The sequence below is a fragment of the Fopius arisanus genome, unplaced genomic scaffold (assembly GCF_000806365.1).
Source record: "Fopius arisanus strain USDA-PBARC FA_bdor unplaced genomic scaffold, ASM80636v1 scaffold00045, whole genome shotgun sequence".
Taxonomy (NCBI): Eukaryota; Metazoa; Arthropoda; class Insecta; order Hymenoptera; family Braconidae; genus Fopius; species Fopius arisanus.
In genome coordinates this window covers 780,553-797,052 of record NW_011887784.1, presented here as the reverse complement: position 1 = coordinate 797,052, position 16,500 = coordinate 780,553, and the positions used below count along the sequence as shown (strand labels likewise).

Here is a 16,500-nt window from a genome sequence, read left to right as displayed (position 1 = left end):
GTCTTTTCAATCATTTTTCGTATATACTCAAATATATATATAAAAAACAAGTAACGTTTCTTCTCCCTTCGATTTAGATTCGATTAGTAGCTTACACATACGACGCGATGATGACAGTAATAGGAATGAGTTTGAACTCCAGCAGTTATTTACAATTATTTTCTATTTCATCACTCGCTCACTTGCATCTAGTTTTTTTTTTTTACGTTTTATTTATTTTGTTTATAACCCATGCGTTCGTAACATCCACACTTTACCTAGTCACACCAAGGATGAATCGAAATAAAAATCGTGGGATACTTCTTCTTCTGGTTCTTCACATTTTATTGGCCTATTGTTAATGCGTCTTCTCGGTGCAATTTATTCGGAATTTTTCCTCTCAACTACTCGATCGTGTTTAATTTCTATTCTTCGTAGGCATACGGCGGGTGAGAATGACTCACATTTTTTTATTATTACTTTTCAAACCTATCATTCAACTGAGAAATTGCAAAACGTGAATGTTCGATTCACTCGCCACTGAGTCTGTCATTATCTCGAGGATGAAGGACTCTAGAAAAAATTATCACTGGAACTTCCGGTTTGAAATTTAATCAGATACAAAAAGTTCCTCTGATATTTCGCTCTGGAACTCTATCTACCCGAGATAATCGACGAATTCAGATAGTAAAAATTAAAACGTCACGATTTACAAAACCTACACAATAAAAAAAAACCGCAAATTGTGCAAGAGCAACAAATTTGGGATTTCCTAACGAAGCCAATAAATGCGGATCGAGAGAGCACTGAAAGATGCACTCATTAAAAACCTCTGGATCTCTCCCCTCCCCTTACGAACCTAAAACTTGCACGACTCTAGAGCATGGTTTGAATGTAATTATCGTAATTTCTCGTTATAACTATTTCTCTTTCGTTAATCGCCTCCATTACGTCTAAACGGTTTTGTATTGTGCATCGAGTCTCCAATAACTGCTGTGGCAATCGAATTATCACAGTAGTTACTGCCAACAGATGAGAAAATTCAGTGGAAAAGTTGTAAAATGGTACAAGTAGAATTTTACAATTTTCTGAAATCTCAACTGATCTCAAAAACTATTAATTTGAGAGGGAAACATCAAAAACACTTTGTGTTGAAAATTTAATCAGCAACAAAAAAAGTCTTTTGACCCTTTCCCCATAGACCGACAGTTTTGCTAACAAATCAATCAGTAAGAAAAATTGTAAATTCATTCAAGTAAAATTACACCTTCGCCACTGACTCAATTCATATATTCTCTAGTTTTCTTCTCCTCTGTACACTATTGGTTCCAATTCTCGACTCCGACGAGTCCTTGTTCTCGAAAAATTGTGTAATTAAAATTTCTCATCCCTTCCAGTAAATTCCATCGACGCTGAGTTTTGACTCACCTCGATCGTGATTCATGATAACGCGAGGAAAAATGTAATTTAAATAGAAAATAAAAAGTGTTGTACATTGAATGTTCCAGTAAAGGAAACCACGCGGTTCCATACATCCCACATTATTTCTCTCGTATTTAGTCCTCCCTAAATACATTTGATAAGCTCTCTTCCATTTTTTCCTTCTGTACACTCGGTATTTTGTGCGCTGATAACTCCTGCCATTTTTCTTTTCACATTCCCTACGATAATAGAGGAGAAGGGGAAAAACAATAGAAAAATTTTCACTTGATCCACGCTAATTCAACTTCACTTGGAAGCTGCGGAGACGACAGGTGACACACGCTCGAGGGTCGATCAGGCGTCGTTGATAAATTAATATTATAGGAGGCAACACTTGCGCTTTGGTTTTGCCTGGAGAACTGGACATAATACCGCGCGTATCGCCTCGTCGAACACTGTTTTCAGGCCCTTTTGCGTTAGAGCCGAGCACTCGAGATATTTCACTGCTCCGATCTCTTTGGCCATTGCCAATCCCTGGAAATAAATCACATAATTCATTCATCTCATTTCCACATTTTTTTCAAAAGTTATGAATTATTAAGAGAACATGAATAAAAGAACCAAAAAAACTAGGAACTCAGTATGTGACACAGAATATGAATTCCGTAGAATTCTTGATAAAACGCTGGGTAATTAAATCACAAAGTCCATTTAGGTGAGGCTGAGGCACTTTAGATTTTTTTTCAGAGTTGAAAGCTCATGGGATTATAGAAATAGCATTAGATTGTCGCATTTATCTCCGAATTTTGGGAAAATATCTCAAAAATTATGAGATACATCAAAATATTTGTTGAAATGTTTTTTACAGAGCTACTCGAGGCCTACAAAAGAGGTTACAATAAAATTTTCGCTCTCTCCTTCAATTTCCTGAGACCACCAAAATCATGAATAACGAAATGAGACAAGTACCTGTGGATAGGTTATCGGCGCAAGTTTCTTGTCTTTGAGCTTCTCGATGGTCTCCTTATCCTCGCGTAGATCGAGTTTCGTCCCCACAAGGATAATCGGTGTAGCTGGACAATGATGACGTACCTCGGGATACCACTTGGCCCGAACATTCTCAAAACTCGCTGGATTCACAAGTGAAAAGCAGATGAGAAAAACATCAGTCTGGGGATAGGACAGTGGCCTCAGCCTGTCATAATCCTCCTGACCCGCTGTATCCCACAGTCCAAGATTTATCGGTTTACCATCAACCATAACATTAGCCGAATAGTTATCGAAGACTGTGGGTATGTACTCCCCGGGGAAGGCATTGGTGGTGTAACTGATCAGCAGACACGTCTTACCAACAGCTCTGTACACAGAACAGACACATCAAATAAAAATACCAGAGCAATTGTCAAAAAATAAAATAAATAACAAGAAAACCACCAAATCAATTAACAACGAGGACACTAAAAATTTCGAATCAGCACGTTATTAATTGATGTACTCCACAGTGATATCGTCATAACGAGGTAATTAAACTCGATAAAAACATGACGAGGCGCCAAATGTATCACCACGCCCGAAAAATACTCATGAATTTCCTCATTACCCCGTGATTACTCTCTAATTAATCACGGGGTAAAGAGGAAATTCAAAGAATAAAATAATAGTGTAATAAATGAGTAGCACTGGAACGTTTCCGAATCCCCAATTCCCCGCCCTGTTGACGGTACCCGATAAACACTCAACAATGATTTGTGTATTTAACTCACCCGTCACCAACAACGACGCACTTGATGGCCTGCATCGTCGTCGAACAATTCGATTGACTCGACACTCAATAATCACTTGCTTCCCCGGATGAAGATTGTGATAATGAGTGATTTCGGGATATTGCTCTGGGTAAAATTTGTTGGATGGTGTCGGTACACGAGACACGGAGAGACCGGAGAGACCAAGGAGCGGCCGACGGGAGTGGACGGGAGCTCTCTGTCTCACGCTGGAGTCCCGGGCCTGAGTGAGAGGTCATAGCTCAGCACCACCTCCAACTCTCTCACTCTCTCGCACCCTCATCCACTTCTGCCCACTTCCTCAACTCCCTGAACCCCCCTCATCCACCACTTTTTTCGGTATTTCTGGGGCTTATGGTGTGGAATGTACCGAGGAGGCCCTCGGGGAGGTCTTCAACGTGGAAATATGTGAGAGACCGACGAAGCGAACTGGCGCTGCGGGAGGAGCGAGGGGATTAATTATAACTTCACTTTTTTTGGAAATTGTCATGTACTGGTGATTCTATTTCAATCAATTTTTTACCATTATCGCACTTGTCTGTTGTCTTGTCATTCGAATTTTACATTTACATTTTATCGACTTATTTTGAATTTGAATTTTTACAGGATATTTTTCCTGGGGATATCCCAGGATTGATGGTGATTGTTGAATTTGGAATTGAAGGTCATCAAGTCATTCGCTGAGTTTTCGCATTTTCCAAATTTGCGGTTCGCAATCTTTTTTTTATTTTAGTGATTGTTTTTAAATTAGGGGAGGACAGATTTTTGAAAGTTTGAGAGCATTAGGGAATTTCATTAATGGAGTCATTGTTAATTAATTCATCGATTGGGATTCCATGATTTTGAGAGAGGAAACATTTGAATTGAAATGATAGAAAAGGCGGGATTTTTTTTTTTGGATGAATAAGAGAATCCGTTGAATCACGTCTGCCTTGGATGCAGTGTAATCGGTGATGATGTCATTTGCAGCTCGATCTGATGGGATTTTTCGAGAATTAATTAATTAATGCAGTGGCCTAGTTTCGGAATTTGTTCATTCGTGTGATAGATTGCCGGAACGGCTCTAACATCCGAGAGAACTGATGAAGTTTTCAAGCATTTTAATTGACGCAGAATTTCTAGTTGAATTGAGTCATACAGATCATGTGTCACACTGTCATAATATATAACTTACCGATACTGCATTTATCTCTCAGTACATTGTATTATAATTCCTAGAAAACTCGATCAGACAATTCTGATAATCTCGATACTTTTGGATTTTTCTTTATATTTTGGAAAAAAACCCATCGCGAATTACGGCATTGCAATTATTCCATAAGAATTCATTAATTCAAAAAAATGATAGGTGAATTTGGTAAAAGATTTTGTACAGAGAAAAATGAACAGGCAATCATTTTTTATATATTTATATATAAATGTATTTAGTTATAGTATAATATACATTATGTATTTTTATTTCCATTTTTCTATTGTTTTAGTTTTTGAGTTTTATTATAATTTCGTAGGTGAATTTGTGAAATCAATTGTTGAATTCATTTGTCTCGTTGATGATCTTAAATCGTCCTCTGGAGCTGGAGTTAAAAAAGATGATTTCCATATTTTTACACGAATTAATGATGAAGGATTTATTACCTCGATGAGGAAATAACTGAAAACGTCCGTTGGTTGACGGAAAAATTGTATTTTGAGAAACTGAAATTGCGGTTCCTCATATTCTCTCGTTTATGACAGAATCTTTTGACAGAATCTTTTGTCTATTTTCACGTGATGACGGAATCTCAGTTTGAATAACGGATACGGTGATACCCGTCCACACGTCACTATTTGAATGCAATTGTCCTGGAGTACCGACGGAGTCAAGGACGTAATTACTGGTGCTGTTTACTTCTCTGTAAATATAAACAGAAGAATATGGGAACGGTAATTGCACCTCCAATATATCGATAGCACCTATTTACCATCAAAGGTGAGTCATTTCATTGTCACCGATGGAACCTCTGACATTTGTAAATAATTCTGTTTTGATCGTGAAAATCTTCAAGGTTAGGGAGTCGACCTAAAAAATGTTTACATTAATAATCGGAATAATAACATGGATTTACGCGAGAGGAATCGACACAATTATGGGATTGAACAGTCGAATCAATCAACACCAGAAATTAATTATATTCATGATTTTTTTCGACTGTAAAACAAAAAATACTTTCACATTTGGAAAACGTTCATAACAACAACAAATACTCAAGGTCGACGTACGGACCAGTTGTAAATAAAAATGTGGTCAACGGAGAAACTTTCACATTTAGAAATCATTCCTAACAATAAGAAATCGCCAAGGCTAATATACAGATCAATTATAAGATCGGAATTATGAGTTAAAGAAAAAATTCGTGCATTCCTTATTCCGAAATGATTAATTTCTAAAAAAAAATGACGCAAATTGAGATGTTAGTAAAACGCAAAATTCATGTGGTCGTGAAAAAAATGATTTTTACAATCGCGAGTATTTTTTCATGTGCAGGAATGAAACCCGTGCTCCACGAGTCTCCATGAAACCCGAGAGAAAATGAGCGGGACCACCTCAAAATGGATTCTCCAGTGGCCTCAGCAGGTCTTCGCCCTGGACGCAAAATACAACACTCGTCGGACAAGTACACAACCAGCCTTCGGGATGCTGTATATACGTCGTAGATCCCAACTCCTCCGGGACAAAGAGTCCAAGGATCCCTCCCTCCGTCCCACATACGTCAAACTCAGGGCAGAACTCTTGAGATCAAGATACGGCACGATATCGGAGTACAACGGCCTGGGGATTCCCGACGACAAGTCTACGCACACGAGACTCAATCGTAAATCTACAGCTGAGAGTTTTGCCTTCGCTGGTGTCCACCACGTGTTTGATCAGCACATTGCAGGTGTCACAGCACTGAAATTCGCCAACAACGATCGGTCGAAATTGTGCTGTGCCTCCTTCGATGGGACGATATCCATCTGCAATGTCACAGATTCACCCCCCAGGGTGATGGCGAAGCTCGAGGGTCACCAAAAGGGGGTGACTGCCATCGACTGGAGCATCAGCAACGATCTCATCGTGTCCTCCGGTCTGGATGCCACGGTTAGGCTCTGGGGAGTCCATGGAGATGCTAGTCCAGTCTGTCTGAGAGTCGTCTCCGATCCATTCAGGTCACTATCACGTGGATTTACCTGTAATTATTTATTCGGTGTCAATTGATTTGGTAATTTCAGGTCGGAGGTGCTTTGTTGTGCGTTTGTCCCTGCAAACAATAATCTCGTAATCACTGGAAATGGGCAGGGGCTCCTGCAGATTCTCAACGTATCAACTGGGATCTACCCCAGAGGAGGAACGACAAAGATTGGAGGAAAGATGCTCTCCCTGACGTGTGAGGAAAGCGGAGGCTCTCTCATCTGGACTGGCAACGACAGAGGAACCATCACCAGTCTTCGAATGGAGACAGCCTCTGGGAGACTCTCTAAACTCAGAAGGATTGACAACCTTGGAGGAGCAGTTACCAGTCTATCCTGGAGACCCTGGCTCTCGAGGGAGTCTCCCTGGCCTACTGTTCTCGTCAGCAGTGCCTGCAATGCTGTTTCTGTTTACAAAATTGCTGACTCCCAGGGAACGCTCAGTGTCTGGAAAAAATACCCCATCAAGCACCAGTGAGTCATTTCACATTGAAATAGACACTCTTGAAATAGAATTTTCATTTGTTCGTTACCTCTCTCTCCTTCAACACTTAATCATATTAATTATTCCTCGCATGTTAGTTTTCCTAATGTTTGATAATAATTCAATTTAATTATATAATATGAAAGTTTTTTTTGTGTTTTACAAGAGCGTTAGCCTTGGGGTGTGATAACAATAAAGAACATCTCTGGATTGTTTTTCTTTTTCAAAGGCAGTATCTAGTGAGGTCAACGTTCTGCCCTCGAATGGGCGCGTGCCTGATAGCCAGTGGCTCAGAAGACGGATCTGTTCACCTGTTGGATACTGCCCGGGAGGGCAAAGCTGCCCAGGTTAATAGACTACATGGGCATTCCGCCCCAATTCTCTCGATCGCTTTCAACTACGATGAGACGTATCTCGCCACTGGAGACCACCAGGGGCTTGTCATCATATGGCAGAACTGAGAAATCTCTCCTATATCCAACACTCGTACTGGAAGAGACTATAACAATTTTTTATAGAAACCCCATAGAACCTAATCGAAAAATTATCTTCGTAACTCAGGAAATAATTGATTACGGAGACGATTTAATATTGAACAGTCTTAATTCTAAGAGTATAGGGAGTGGTAGATGAGTAGATTTAACAAGAGTATATTCTTCTATCGAAAATATTAGGAATAATTAATAATCGAATTAATTAATGTTGCGAGAGTGAATTGAAGAATGGATATATGGAGCATTAGTATTAGTGGGATATGGATAAAGAACAACACGTGTATAGCAATATATTAATCGTCCTCTATTCATTGTAATATCCTACAAATTGTAGCGATGGTGCATATGGGTGTTCTTGAATGACGACCGCCGGAAAAGCCGAGCATCTACAGTCCCTATCAATGTAGCGATAACAATTGCTATCTTTTGGTGACTCACTCCTCATTGTCGTAATATTTTGCTTTCGAGAGCATTCAGTCGGTTTACTGCACCTTTGATTTAATTTTTTTCAATAGTAAATAACTTATGTTTACTTGATTTCCCTCGAGATTCCATGAATTTATTACTGTAAAATAAAGCTCTCGAGCACGTGACGTACTATTTTTATAAACGAAATGCTTTACGTATTAAAAAAAAATTAATATGAGCGAAATGTCGAGTTAATGGGATAAAATTAATATTGCAATACTCCTCAGTTAGAAAATACGTAAGAAAACACGTTCAAATTGCTTCCACTTCCTTTTTTTTTGGTATTCACTTGTTGAATATATTGAATGATTAAAAAATATTTCTCCACTCTTTTAATGGTGCAATAGAATCGGTGAATCCTACTCTAAAAAAAATTACGTAACTGTGCGTTGAACTTGTCAATAGCATATTCTCGGTTTAATCTAATCGAAAATTTCAGGTAAATACTTAAAAAAGTAATCAATGATCTTTCCATCCTTTTTATCATCAATCACAGATCCATTTCCAAATGTAGAAAAAAAAAAAATATCTCGTAGTTTCCATTATCACAGGCTAACTTGCTCAAATGATATTTCTCCCACCATTTTTCCTCGTTTTTCTTTTCATTTTATTTCATCGCGAAATTAATAAATACGTTTCGACGAATAGAGAGCTGTTTTGGCGCTAGCGAATAACAATTAAAAAGTACCTTTGAAAATTACCCTTTTCATATTATGTCGATGAATTGTTAAAACAAATTATTATCTATATTAATGTAATGCTCAACGAGAAAATAACGCTTAAGATTTTTTTTACCACGGATTAAAATAATAATGAGGATACTTCAATGTTTAGGCACGACTCTGGTGCATCTACGATTAAATTAATACATATATACATTCGGTAAAGACCTCCAGACTATCGCAATCTGAAAAGTATCAACTAAAGTTGAAAGAGTACTTAATCTATGAACGTGTACTCTGAATATTTACAAGACCAAAAATGAATTTTTCTTTTTCTCTTTGTGAAGGAGTTCATCTGCGGACGGACTTGGCCAATTGAGCTCTCTAAAAGGTTTTGTCTTCACGTATGAAAAAATTCCGGAGAAAATCGTACTCGAGAATTTTTCACCTAAAAATTTCATCAGAATCGATGGCAACAAAAACTTGTCGATTTCTTTTTGTCACAAATCTGAAAGAAAAATAATAGAATTCCAAGGGAATTGTTACGTCGAATTTTTCCATACGTGTTAATCTTATTTTTGACTTATGCCACTTTCTCTTTTCGAAATTACCGAAATTATGATAAAATTTCGAAAAACCTACCGCTTCCTTCGAAAAATGCTACTGATTTTCTGTCAGAATTCTATAAAAAATTGTCCTCTCATATTTTATCATAATCGATTATCGAATCATTATCGATTGATTCTGAAAACTCTCTCCCTGTTCACGATGGAAAAGTCAAAATACTTTTTCCTGAGCCAATTAAACTCCCATGAAAAAAAGTCTTTTAATACTTCCATCTAATTTTTCTCATTCACTAATTCTTTCTCTAAAACGTAATTTTCAAAAACATTCAAATTCGACTGCTCTCACTGACCCACTTCCCTGCTAAAATAATCCTCAAAAAATGCGACAATTTTCTATAAAATTCTCACAGAAGGCCTTGAGTTTATCTCTGGAAATTTATCAACAGTGCAATCTTCCCTCCTCGGACGGTTGAACTCTAAAATGTAATTATGACATGGACGTTTCAGGCCGGATTACCATTTTTCTCTGTTTCTTCAATCTCACTGCGTGTCTCTATGACATTTTCGATGTTGGAGGGTTGAACTACTCCTTCATCCTTGGGAGTGCCATTTTCTTGATCATTGCCTTGAGACTTCTGACGTTCACCACCTGTTATTTCAGTGTCTCCTCCACTGGAGATGACAAGGGGCCGCCCGGAAGATTTAGGATGGCTCGTGTTATCAGTCTTGGAGGGCTCGAGCTCGCTGACCTCGTCTGCACTCTCGTCCTCTGTTTTCCTCTCATCGGGGGACAACTCTGGAGATCTAAGAATTGATCTAATCGACTGCTCGTCCTTGGAGAGAGATGACTCAGAGCTGTTCTCCTTGCGCTCAGTTCTCTCGTCGTTTGTTGGTTCCTCGTCGCACTCGTTGTTGAACACCTGAGGCACCGAGTGATTCTCCTGGGTGATGGGGAGATTGAGCTTCAATTTGTCACGAGTGTGTCGTAGCTCTCCGAGCTGCACTTGGTGATTGTCACTGGGTGCTGTGACGTCGTCGTCGATTGTGCCGACGTTCGCCCCTGGGAAAAATTGACTCACGTATTTCCCATCCCCAGCTTGAAATTGGAAGGGTCTATTACCACTGCTCACGAAGAACTCGTCGTCACCCAGGTGATTCGAATCATCGTAGTCCAGGGGGTAGACGTCCAGACGGGGCTCGTCCATCATCTCTTCCCAGTCGACGTACGACGTTGGCTCCCATGTCGTTGCTGCTGGACTCGGAAAATCCGACGACTGTGTCTCCTTCGGGTACTCGTACACACAGTGGTATCTCTGCTTCTTGAACCACACGTTCTTCTTCTGATCCTGCAAGCATTCGAACGGTTATTTTTCATCTGGATTGTCAGGCAAATACTCAGCCGAGTACCTTTTGCAATTGCAGTATGGGAATTTGAAAAAATTTTTTTTTCGGTTTCAGCGTCATTCAAGTCACATTTTGCAAGTTTTTTTTTCGACATTCGCTTTCTATGAATAATCATTCAAATTATTCAGCTCTCGGTAGCCTTATGCATAATTTCGATTATTTTGAACATCTTCCACAGAAAATTGACGTTCGCTTTTTTGAAGAATTTTTTGAGAGTGGAGAATCTTATTTAGACCTCCAGAAGTGCAGATAATAATTTAGGGCTTGAGGATATTCAAGTTATCATATCAGTTTCATCAACCTCGTGTCTGATACTGTAATTAAATTTGATTCACAGAAAATACTGTATTTATCAAATTCTTCGAATTATTTTTATTTCATAAAATTTTATTTCCAGGAAGCTGTTGAGCAATAAAAATTTTTTGCCTGATGTTTGAAAAAATATTCTAATATTCAAAAAATGAATTTTTCAATTTTTTCGGCATCTCTCTTCAAAATTGAACTTTAAAAAAAGAATGACATCCGAAATGATAAAAAATATCTGGCAACGAAATTTTTAAGCGAAAAATCCAAGTGCTTGTATATCCCGCAGCCCCCAGAATCTGTGATGTGAACGTGTGCAAAAGAGTATTAAAAGCCCAACACAAGCATTCCAACATCAAAATGTAATCCATAATTTACCAGTTCATCCTGGGAGCAAGAAAAAACACAAAACTCCTGAGACTTACGTAATACCTCCCTCATCCATGATGCCCCCCTCACCCAGGAAACTCACCCCACTCTTGACGTTCTTCTCGGGTGATCTGAGTGCAGATCTATGAGGAGCCAGTGTAGCATCCCAAGCTGAGGGTGTGAATTCCTCCTCCTCATCGTCATCTTCATCATCGATTTTCTGACTGGTCGGTGTGACCGCCTCCCTGCAGTTCTCCTCATCGTCATCCTCCTCGTCGATTTTCTGACTGGTCGGTGTGACCTCCTCCCTGCAGCTCTCCTCATTGTACCTCTTCCAAACGAACTCCCCGGAGCTAGAGCTGTTCCCATCCTCCACCTCAGCCCCTCGGCTCTCCTCTCCCCCAGCCTCCTCATCCTCATCCTGGCTGTCCCACTCGTGTTCAGTGCTGAAACTCGTGGACATGAGATCATCCTGCAGTTGAAGAGGAATAGGAAACTGGGCCTGCCACTTGGACTCCTCCTCAGGACTTGGCAGTGGAGCCCCACCTGTCTTCCCCTTCACTTGAGCCCTAACATTTCCCTCACCACTCTCATCATCCGAAATATCTGCACACGTATCCCTATCCTCCTCAATATTTTTTCCATTACCCTCAACAAGAACAACTCGATTTGTCCTGGTGTCCACGACGATAACATCTTCCGACAGAGAGAACCTGGAGCCCTCTGAGACCTCCCTCGAGTCCTCCCTCGATGCCAACGACTCAGACGTCACAGCACTCTCCCTTTCCTCGAGGATGGGACTCAAGGGAGTCCCATAAACATTGTACCTAATAGCAATATCAATATTTCCAGGGCCTGAGCCCTCCTCATTAGGCCCCCATGAGGCCTCTTCCTCGTGGACACTGTTCACAGACGGTTCCTCGTCGTCTCTCAACTCCTGTGACTCCACCACAGCCAACTGGGCCCTTGGCAGCTTTTCCCTCAACTCATTCCTAATGGCAGCGACAAACTCCTCATCGAGATTAAACGAAACGTACGAGTTGTCACTTCTCAGGGACATAGTCGAGCTGTCGTCGTCCTCAGCATCGTGATCATCATGCTCACTGTATCTCGACAGGTTCGATCCACTGGGCTCGTGTTTAATATTATTTGTACAATTCTCTAGGTCTTTATCTACAGTAATTACATTATCTACAGTCCCATTGATCCTCTCCTTTTCGAGATCTAAGACTTCAGTGGGTTGGCTGATGCTCTCTGTGCTCTCATCTTCGTGACTGATTTTCAATGTATTGGAAGGCCTCTCCTCCTCATAACTTCCACAATACTCAGCATCTAAAATTGTATCCAATTCATAAAGAATCTTGAGTTGTTCTTCTTCAGTGTTTGAATGGGAAATTCCAGAGTTAAATAGAACGTTGTTCTCCTCCTCCTCGCAGGACTCTTTGTCCCTGAAACCGCTGTCCGAGCTCCTTTCGTCGTCGGGAGTGCTCAAGTGCTTTCTCTCATCCTCTTCTTCGTGGTTGGGTTTTCTCCTGTCCTCCGGTGAGTCCTCGGAGAAGTCCTCATTGTCCACTGATATCTCACCCCTGGATTGAGGGGTATCTGGAGCTGATGATGTCTCCATCAGGTCAGGAACTGTTTCCACTTTATCTGATTGGATTATCTCCTCAAAATTTATCGACTCGAATCCCGGATTTTTCCGCTCCAGCTCGAACTCTAGGGCGTTCTTCCAGAGCTCGACGTCCACGAAATCCTTGGTATCGGTTTCGCAAGGCTCAGGTGTCCTGGAGGACTTCGGCGTCGAGCTGAATTCGCGTATGGCTCTGGGGATGGGCTCGATCGTCACCTCAATTACCTCCTCACCTCCTAGATCCCTCTCTGGGTTGTTTGAACTAATATTATCTCGAAGTTTCCTCAAAGCCTCGTCGAACTCATCAGCAATCACTGAGGGTAGGTCCCCAACACTCCCAGAGGAATTAACCTTCTTCCTTGGTCTGTCAGCCACCTGCCCCAGAGACCACTCGGCCTCGGAGTCATCGTCTATGTGCACTAGAACCATCAAATCAGCTATCGACTTAGACTTCTGCTTGACTTTCTCAGTGTAGGCCCCGCGCTCCACTCGCCCTCTCCAACTCTCCTCCTCGGTTTCAGACCCGGACTCCTGGCTCATCTGCGTCCTCAATTCGTGCTTCAAAGGCTCCTCTGGTCCCAGTCTGAAACGAGCCTGGGGAGTCGTCGAGGGCTTCTCCTCAGGCAATCCCTGCCACAAATCCGAATCCATACTTGCTCTCAACTCCTTCAGACTCACACTCTTCTCTTTGGTGTTTGGCCTCAGGGTCTGCCAACGTTCATCGAAATCCAACTCCTTCCCCCGGAGGGTCTCAATCACATCCTCGAGATCAAGTCTGTCATTGGGATTTATTTTCCAACAAGATTTTAGGGCCTCCACGAGATTCTTAGAGCTGGATAATTCCTCGAGCTTCAGGTGAGACTCGAACGTTAATGAGAGGATCATCTCGATGACTTGCTCGTCCCCCAGAGAGTCGTAGGGTCTCTTCCCCCAGGAGGCGATCTCGTAGAGAAGAATGGCAAAGCTCCAGAGATTGGCCCTTGGAGTTATCGCTCGAGTCTCGATAGTCGTGTCTGTGCACACTAGACTCTCAGGGGCTGACCACCTGATCGGGAGGGCTCTGTCCCCCACGACGTAGTAGTCCTCCGGGTACTTCTCCACTCCAATGCCGTAGTCCCCTAATTTTATTGAGAGAGTGGGAGAGACTAGGCAGTTCCTGGCAGACAGATCTGTGTGGGCGAAACCGTGGCTGTGCATGTGTCCAAGAGCTGAAGAAATATCCAGAGACATCTTTAAGGGAATTTTCTCAGTGGTGAGGGCCTCAGACCTCTGATTCGCTCGCAGAAAGGACTTAAGGTCCCCTGTGGGACATGACTCGAAGAGCAGCAGATAGGGATCTGTCTCCAGACAAGTGCCCAACAACTCGAGGAGATTTCTGTGTCGAAGCTTCAGGTATGGCAGTGCTTCACCCAGAAACCACGCCTTCTCGCTGGCTGTCGCCTCCTCCGTTAGGATTCGCACAACGATCCCCCGGGTTCCCGAGTCATTCAGATCCTGCGTACCCTCCACAACTTTACCGAACCATCCTCTCCCGATCTCTCGGAGGTACTTCAAACGCTCTCGGGGGATGTGCAGCTCCTTCGAGAACCACTCACGGTTAGGATTCTCGCCGTTTTCGTCGTTATCGAATTCTCGGTCGAAGAGCGACGGCGAGGGTGGCTTTGGTTTTCCAGGTGGACGCGGTTCCTGGACGAAACGCTCCACTGGCAGAGGCTCGAATTCTACACGATTATTTGAGGTCGATCGAGGCACCTCCAGCTCCAACGTCGAGAGCCCTCCGGAGAGGATCGCGTCCTTTGACAGGCCTGAGCCATCCTTGAATTCCTGGAAGATTTCGCGAGATTAGAGATACGTGTTTTCGGAATTCATAATTTAGTGACAGGGGAAACCAAGTGATTTAAATTGGCTGAATTGAAAGTCGAGAAGGAAATTCAAAACGAGTTTGAAAGTAATAGTAAATATAATTCCAAGTGTAATTTCCATATTCATCGAAATCCAGAAATTATTGAAGAATTTTGTAAAGTAATTTCATTGACAAATTAATTGAAATCATTTCTTAAAAACGTGAATTGATTGGTTTTACTGCTCTCAAAAATTAATTGGTTCCCCCATCTCTACAAAACCTACTTCGTATTAAAGAGCTATATATAAAATATATCAATAAAATATATATTTCATATATATTCGAACTCTAAATACGAATTGATTCTACGACATGTTCTACGGCACGAAAAAAGAATTCCTCCCGTAATTCTACAAACTCTACATCCAAATTTCCTACAGATCGTTACCTGTGTATTTTCAGCTCCAGAATTCTATAATCGAAAGCAAATATACAGCATTTGAATAATAGAAACCAGAGAAATACCGAGGAAAGCCGCATGTAAAATGGGCATGAAGAAAAAAATCGCGCTGAGCCCCCCTAAAAATCCAAACTAGTAAAACACACCTGGAAGCCCTTGGAGGCTCGTCGCTGTCGCCTGCAGCAGAGACAACTGAAAACGCAGACGATAACGAGAACAGCAGCTGCAAGAGCCCCAACAGCCCACCGTAACCTCTGCTGCCACGGCTCACCCCTGATAACTAAAATCCAAAATCACCAAAATAAATGCCCACAACACTCCAAAACTACAAACCCTGACCTACCTGACGAATCAAGTGAGGCAACAGGAAATCCACTGGCCCAAGAGATGGTCTGATACCACCAGCCCACCCACAAGTACCATTTCATCTCGTATATCCTCAAACCCATATTCCCATGTTCCCCAACCACTCCTTCACCTTTTCCCCAGCTCCACCCGTTAAAAATCACATCCCCTCCCGCATCCACTGCTCCCAGACACCCAACAACTGACCCCAAACACCAAAACGAAATACTCAAAGACACCCAGTGACTCTGATATCTCACAAATCCAGTCCCAACAAGTCCAATAATCCGTACAAACGCCTATCCGTATATTTATAACACACCAACGGCTGGATATTGTGTCATGGTGTCGCTAATTTGGGGGGGTGATCGTCTACATAATTCTGAGATGTGGCCAGATCACATCGGGACTAATAAGAGGCTGGTGCACCAGAGAATCACTCCCTCTCCAGTGATCCGTGACGGAGTGATTTCAAGTGATTTTCAGTGATTCAACGACACTCCTAATCTCGATTGTCATGAATCATCGACTCCTGGTGATTCTTCCTCCTCCTGGTTACCAGCACCATCCACCTGAGATCACTCGACACCAACTACCACTGCACACTGTTAACTTCACACGGAAAAACATGTACCTGTACCCTGTACCCAAGCATAACACTGCAATGCACAGCAATAAGTGCCAGAGAACGCCACCAACACTCAGTTGAATTGAGTTTACCGAGGAGAACCGAGTGACCCAACCACCCAACTGCCTCTGGCCTCGCCCCTTCCTCCTCATTTCACCAGACCTCTCACTCTTCACAAGGGGATTGCCCCCCACCACCCACTTATCAACACCCACTTTTTACAGATCATGCCACGAGTACATGTCACGTGTAGGCAATGGGGATTTGTTTTTTTATTGATTTACCGGGTTTTATTTTGGAGTTCAGAGTGGAATACCGCGTAGAATCCAGGGAATGACATTCGCGCCGACTTACATTGGATCATGGGAGATCTCTCCTGAGAGGCGGCCCAGGCGTGGATAATTATGCTCCCCATATTGGTGGGACTTATTTTCACAAGGTTTTTCTCGTTCATT

General features: G+C 41.9%; 3 protein-coding genes across 7 annotated transcripts; 1 reads left to right on the top strand and 2 right to left on the bottom strand.

The window, feature by feature from the left end:
- On the bottom strand, positions 1-3,368 carry Rac1 (ras-related protein Rac1). The gene is made up of 3 exons (XM_011305967.1): positions 3,165-3,368; positions 2,371-2,758; positions 1-1,935 (listed from the first exon to the last, which is right to left on the bottom strand). The coding sequence occupies exons 1-3, from the start codon at positions 3,197-3,199 to the stop codon at positions 1,780-1,782; spliced, it is 579 nt and encodes a 192-aa protein (XP_011304269.1). The 5' UTR covers positions 3,200-3,368; the 3' UTR covers positions 1-1,779.
- Positions 3,369-4,749: 1,381 nt separating this feature from the next.
- On the top strand, positions 4,750-8,166 carry LOC105267254 (WD repeat-containing protein 13). 2 transcript variants are annotated; one of them, XM_011305960.1, is made up of 4 exons: positions 4,750-5,151; positions 5,707-6,368; positions 6,432-6,863; positions 7,103-8,166. In XM_011305960.1, the coding sequence occupies exons 2-4, from the start codon at positions 5,752-5,754 to the stop codon at positions 7,332-7,334; spliced, it is 1,281 nt and encodes a 426-aa protein (XP_011304262.1). In that variant the 5' UTR covers positions 4,750-5,151; positions 5,707-5,751; the 3' UTR covers positions 7,335-8,166. The 2 variants fall into 2 exon arrangements, with proteins under 2 accessions (XP_011304262.1, XP_011304263.1); XM_011305961.1 differs by lacking the exon at positions 4,750-5,151 and adding an exon at positions 5,174-5,227.
- LOC105267255 (uncharacterized) lies at positions 7,651-16,297 on the bottom strand. 4 transcript variants are annotated; one of them, XM_011305966.1, is made up of 7 exons: positions 15,416-16,297; positions 15,219-15,352; positions 15,061-15,084; positions 11,243-14,593; positions 11,149-11,184; positions 10,184-10,409; positions 7,651-10,123 (listed from the first exon to the last, which is right to left on the bottom strand). In XM_011305966.1, the coding sequence occupies exons 1-7, from the start codon at positions 15,519-15,521 to the stop codon at positions 9,567-9,569; spliced, it is 4,434 nt and encodes a 1,477-aa protein (XP_011304268.1). In that variant the 5' UTR covers positions 15,522-16,297; the 3' UTR covers positions 7,651-9,566. The 4 variants fall into 4 exon arrangements, with proteins under 4 accessions (XP_011304268.1, XP_011304265.1, XP_011304266.1 ...); XM_011305963.1 differs by having other exon boundaries at positions 7,651-10,409; positions 15,416-16,296; XM_011305964.1 differs by lacking the exon at positions 15,061-15,084 and having other exon boundaries at positions 7,651-10,409; positions 15,416-16,296.
- Between the last annotated feature and the right edge of the window lie 203 nt (positions 16,298-16,500).